This window comes from Notothenia rossii (genome assembly GCF_949606895.1).
Source record: "Notothenia rossii genome assembly, chromosome: 2".
Lineage (NCBI taxonomy): Eukaryota > Metazoa > Chordata > Actinopteri > Perciformes > Nototheniidae > Notothenia > Notothenia rossii.
In genome coordinates, this window is record NC_136904.1 from 88,624,882 (window position 1) to 88,631,048 (window position 6,167).

Below are 6,167 nucleotides of genomic sequence, written 5' to 3' on the forward strand. Positions count from 1 at the left end.
GAACACACACACAGCAGCCTGGGAGAAAATGTGTTATAATAAACTGTTAATTCTTCACTTTAGTGTGTCTCCTCGCCCCGGTTTGACTCCCAGATGAGGCCCTGGACCCCCGACTAAAGGCCCGCACAAGTTCCCCAAACTTTGACTAATTAGGCGTAAAACTGGGGTAAGAAAAACGTCTGTGAAATTCTCTTACCGGAGTAGAGCTGGAAACGGTGTAGCGCCACTTTTGTGCCTTGACATTAATCCCGGGGAGCGCATGCGCAGAACGGAGAATTTTCCACTTTCCGTCCAAAGATCGTGTGTTAAGAAGATGAGTCACTACGTCAAGAAGGCGTTACGTTACGTGCGAGGCCGGCGTTAAGAGAGCATGCTTACACGTAAAAGGGATTCCCTAATAATAATAATAATAATAATAACATACATAATAATAATAATTGACTGCTACTAACTGCAGTATTTTGTATCCATATTTTGTATACTATTTATATTGTTTATATTTGATATCATATTTTTTCTTGACATTTTGGGTTGTTAATTCTATATTACACTTTTTGAGTATTTTTATTTTATGTCTGAACACACTGAGGCTTCTTCTGTAAATAATTTCCCAATAAAGTATCTATATATCTCTATCCATCTATCTATGTACCTATCTATCTACCTATCTCTATCATTCTATCTATCTATCTCTATCATTCTATCTATCTTTCTTTCTATCTGTCTGTCTGTCTGTCTGTCTGTCTGTCTTTCTGTCTGTCTGTCTATCTATATCCATCCATCCATCCATCCATCCATCCATCCATCCATCCATCCATCCATCCATCCATCCATCAGCTACATGACTGAAATGTTCATACATTTTTTTTCAAATTTAAAACATGTATTCATTCCAGATATTCCAAAACCAAATGCACGCATACTGCATCGCTAATTGCAAATAATGAACCTTTTCTTGTTCATGGCAAACAAGTATTTTAAAGTCTGCCAATTGATTCTACCATCCAGAAATAAATGGAAACCAGCCTATAAAGAGACTTTTACTCAAGTATTGTACTTAAATAGCTTTTTAAGTAGCCTAGTTTTACTTTACTCAAATATTTCCAGTTTATACTATAATCCTCCTCGTCATGCCTGCAAGTCCCTGCAATGCCCTCTCCCCATACCTCATAGATCTCCTCCACCCTTACATCCCGTCCCGCACCCTTCGATCCTCAGACTCCGGCCTGCTCTCCATTCCACATTCATCCCTCCGCAGTCCGCACCTTTGGGACTCCCTCCCTGCTGAAATCCGTAACGCCCCTTCTCTGAACATCTTCAAATCAACCCCAAAAACTCATCTGTTCAACAAAGCCTTCCAACCTTAACTCACTCTTCCGCCCCCCCTCTGCAATGTAACACTTCCATTTCTGCCACCTGTTTTATGTTTTGTCCTTATATGTTTCTTGTTCAGCGACCTTGGGTTGATGAAAGGCGCTATATCAATTAAAGTTAATATTATTATTATAATTTTGCACCACAACATTTAAAGGTGGGATAGGTACGTTTGAGAAACCGGCTCGAGATACACTTTTTGTTATATTCCATGGAATGCTCTTAACATCCCGACAGCAATGAATATTTTAAGTGCTTTGACAAAAAATCCATAAAAAAACGTCATCTGTGGAAGCCGTGGTACTGTAAAAAGCACGACCAATCATTTTAGCCGGCCTGGCTAAAATAACTGGATGGCCTACCTGCCTGTCAGACTTCCATCTGTGCAAACACTTATCTCGTGCCCTCATTGGTCATGTGCGCGTTCGTGCGTGTTGGAGGAGGGGCTCTGTAAGGAAGTGGCAGATTGTTTCCGGTTGTGTATTTTCAAATTCTAGCGCACTCAAGCTGGTTTCTCCAAAATTGGCCACACTAATTTATTAATAATTAGAATGCAATTACATATATTATATTATCTAAAATTGACATTCGAGTTTTACCTTTATGAGGCTACTTATATTTGTATTTTAAAATATTCCCAATAAGTTGTTTTTTTACAAGCACCAATGTTTTTCTACAAATCATTTTTTACTACCTTTACTTCCATTAAATATCTGAATACTTTTCATCAGTGCAGTTAAATACATTTATTCCCAAAAACACAATTTATGATGCTTTATTATGCTCACGTTTATGGAAAGGGGAATTAAACACAGAGTGAGACCTCCCTCATAATATATCCTCTCCGACGTCATCCATTCCTATTCCTTAATTTTATTTTCGTCACGCATGCGCATGAGGGGCAATCAGGAGGGTTTGTTCCATTAAGCTGATTTACCCTTATCGATACAGATCATGTAACCCGTGTAAACTGACACCATATCCGCTGGGAAATGGCATACTTTGATAATAAAATGTTCAGATCCCTTTTTTTTCAAACAGGCTGCATTGAAGTACACTTGGTCCAATCAGCAGGAAGGATCCGGGTTGAGAGAGTTCATGTTCTCAGTTCTGTCCGTAAAACATCGTTTTTCCTTATGTAATTTCATCCAGACATGCAGGAGAAAACCCAAAACGACATATATAACATAACTGATAATCCCTGAAAAGCATCATTATAAGTCCCTGTTGAAAAAGGGGGATGCCAAAGGATGTTAAAATACCTTTATTATTAAAATAACCACTGTAGACCGAGCAAAACAGGTTACACTTGATACAAAACAAACACTATGATGGGTTAATTTGGTGTTTTTGTGCACAAAGTCCGAAGAAGTAGTGATAACGTTTTTAATATGGCGGATCAGGTGCGTTCAAGGTACCGTCCGGCATCAGTGAAACGTGCAGATCGATTCACTTCAGGGGTTATTTCCATCTCTTCAACCCCACATTATAGGCTGCTTAAACCCCACAAATATATCCAAACTCACCAGACTGATGGCAGGAGGAGGATTGGAGGGATTTATTTCCAGATTATCCTGATAACAGTCGGGTTGCCAGATCTTCTGCAAAAATATCCGACTCTTCAATGTTCCCACATGCGCAAAGGCAACTAACATGTACAACGTGTGTGACACTGGAACTCAATTAAGGAAGTAATGCAGACTGTTCCTTTATTACACGCAGCCGTAAAGTATAGATCTACATAGCATTCATGAAATAATTAGGTGCGTGTGTTTGTATGTGTGAGGCGTTCACTGACCTCATTTAATGTCATGCGCTGATGTGCGCAACACAGCAACGCGCAGTATCGTTTCCCTTGTTCAATACATCTGTCTGCCTCTTTACTGTCCCTTTAGGTAGCCTATACATATGTACTCTTTATTGCATGTTTAGTCATATTTGAATATGAACTGGGTTTGTTTTGTTTTGTATTAATCTTGTGGTCCTGCTGCAACTGCTGCACAGACATTTCCTGCAATAGATGATATGAATCTTATCTTAAATACAAGGCCAACACTTTTGCAGGGAGGTTAAAGCAAATAAGTATTTACTCAAGTGCTTCCTTGGCACCTTTTAAACAGTACAGTATTTAGTCTCCAAGAATATCTTATGATGTAGAGTAGACTGTTCCTTTGAGATATCAAAACAATGTGTGGGACATCAACTGCATGTCATGGATTGAAATACCAACCGTATAGTTTTGTGTAACTAAAGCTGTCAGATATTTATATTGAAGTAAATTACTACTGACAGTTAGTAGAAGTGAAAGTGGCATACAAAGAAACAACGACATAAGTAAGAAAGGCCATGTTATTACTTTTTTTTTATTGTAAGCCTATATATTTTATTTGGAAGCTCAGCTCTTTCTTATAAAGTAAGAGTTCATATTTCAGACCTGGTGATAAAAGTGGTTTGACAGCTTTTCCTGAAATAATATATAATCCTAAAGATATGATTAAATGTGCGATAGCTTTTCCAAAAGGTGCATAAAAGTTACATGCTGTACATCTTCTAATTTGTTCCTATTTTTACCCACATGCGTGTTACCACCTGGATTAAATAGTTAGGGGAGAGTGGGGTAAATTGAACCATTTTTTAGTTATGCTGCTCTCTAAGCAAGGAGAAATGACACATAGTAAAAATGAAAGCACACACCTATAATTCAGGATGTCTCCTATCAATGGCAATGATAATAATTCATATTTGATCAAGGGCAGTGAAAATATGACTTCTAAAAATAAAGTGGTCTTGTGGCTCGACTTGCCCCGGGTTAGGGATAAATTGATCCAGGTCAGGGGGTAAATTGTACCACTGTTCAAACCTGGGCATACCTGTTGTAACCTGGGCATACCTACAAAAAATCTTAAAGGCAATTATAAACAATACATAATAAACCAAATACAAGTTTAGTTTTTCAAATCTTTTTAATATAAATTTCGATTGATTTTTTTTTAACATGTTAAAAGCAAAAGTAATCGTACAAATGGTGATACAATTTCATACATCTTACCAATCAAACACACGGTAAATTCAACTTTAAATGTATCCTACAATGAGCTCTTATTATCAACTTGGCCTACTTTCATTCATTTCTCCATTGAAAAACTGGCTCAATTTACCCCAAGGCCCATGGTTCACTTTACCCCATAGCCACCATTTTAGAAAAAATAGCCTAGCATTAAAATTCAGAGTCATCTTTAGCTTAATGATTCACATGGTGTAATATGCTGCCAACACATCAACATATACAATATATGTGTTTAAACCTGGATACATTTTTTTTGACATGACAGCCGATATAGCTGACATCTAGAACATTTACTTTGACAAGCAAAAAACGTTTTTTTGTAAAAATGTTTACTTACCAGTCCACAATGACCATCTCTCTTTCACAGGCAATGAGAAATGGGAGGAGCTTGCATAATTTCTGGTCACAACTATAAGGCGTTGCCTGGTTACAGGGGGTGGTTCAATTTACCCACTGGCTCAACGTACCCCCTTCTCCCCTACCACATGATGAATTGTTGCAGGTAGAGAAACCAGTGTTGAAATGTATGTACACGTTTTTACTTAGGATAAACCCATGATAAAACACATCCTTGAAGGTGGGGTAGGTCATTTTGGAGAAACCAGCACGAGTGCGCTAGAATTTGAAAATACACAGCCGGAAAAAATCTGCCACTTCCTTACGGAGCCCCTCCTCCAACACACACGAACATGAGGGCACGAAATAAATTTGTGCACAGATGGAAGGCTGACAGGCAGGTAGGCCATCCAGTCACTTTAGCCGGGCCGGCTTCCACAGATGACATTTTTGTATGGATTTTTTGTCAAAGGCATTGCGATCGGGATGTTAAGAGCATTCCATGGAATATAACAAAAAGTGTATCTCGAGCCGGTTTCTCAAACTTACCTACCCCACCTTTAAGTTAAAGCAGTGACTGGCTGCAGTATTCTGTACAAACAACATTTTTGATCGACCTTTCTCACACACACAGTAGGCTACATGTCCATTTGCAGGGTCATTCACAACCGGATATTTGTAGAAGTAAAATATGTGTACAGCATATTCTAAAAGCGAGACGGTTGAGTATGTTAAGGAGTGATGGAGGATTGGCTAAAATAGTAGTAGGGTTGTCTCCACTTGTTCTCATAAAACCGTTCACATCGCTTTTAAACAAGCAATTGTTTAACAAGTGTTATCTCAGCTACAAGTCCTGTATGTTATATTGTGTGTTTGAAAGCTTTAGGTTTAGTTATGGATTTTCCTCCCACGAGTAACTTTCTGTCTTGTCTTTATTAAGATCCCTATTAGCACTAGCATGAGCACTGGCTATTCTTCCCGGGGGCCACTGACTTCTATTCATTTCCATGCATTGGGTAAATCAATAAGCATACAAAAGCAGAGGACAGCAGTTTAAAGTGCAGAAAGAAATGAAAATGATGCACTTTCATATTGATAATTTTTCTTTAAACCAAAAAAACAATAACAATGGCAGATGAATGGCTGTTATTTCTTATACAGCTCAGGTTTCTGGAGCATCCTCCATATGCTTGTTAATATTACATTGAGCTGTGACGTTGGGTAAACACGAGGTAGGCACCTCTATAGAGAAATATATGAGAATAATATGAATAGAAAGGTATAAAAACAGGTTGCAGTGATACAAAGTTAGGGTATTAAAGTATCAAACTATAGCCACCTGGATGATGTGCTGTATGTCAACTGGCTGCCCTTTATTCATAATACATTC

At 38.2% G+C, this 6,167-nt stretch overlaps 1 protein-coding gene across 6 annotated transcripts in view; it reads right to left on the reverse strand.

Moving 5' to 3' along the window:
- Positions 1-4,797, reverse strand: part of zmym2 (zinc finger, MYM-type 2) — a 46,124-nt gene extending 41,327 nt beyond the window's left edge. For 3 of the 6 annotated variants that reach the window (XM_079663732.1, XM_079663733.1, XM_079663731.1), the window contains exons 1-2: positions 3,173-3,202; positions 2,901-2,975 (exon numbers count right to left, since the gene is read on the reverse strand). In XM_079663732.1, the coding sequence (XP_079519858.1) occupies positions 2,901-2,975; positions 3,173-3,187 (90 nt within the window). In that variant the 5' untranslated portion in view covers positions 3,188-3,202. The other 3 variants (XM_079663737.1, XM_079663734.1, XM_079663735.1) reach the window with 3 other exon arrangements.
- Positions 4,798-6,167: the final 1,370 nt, after the last annotated feature.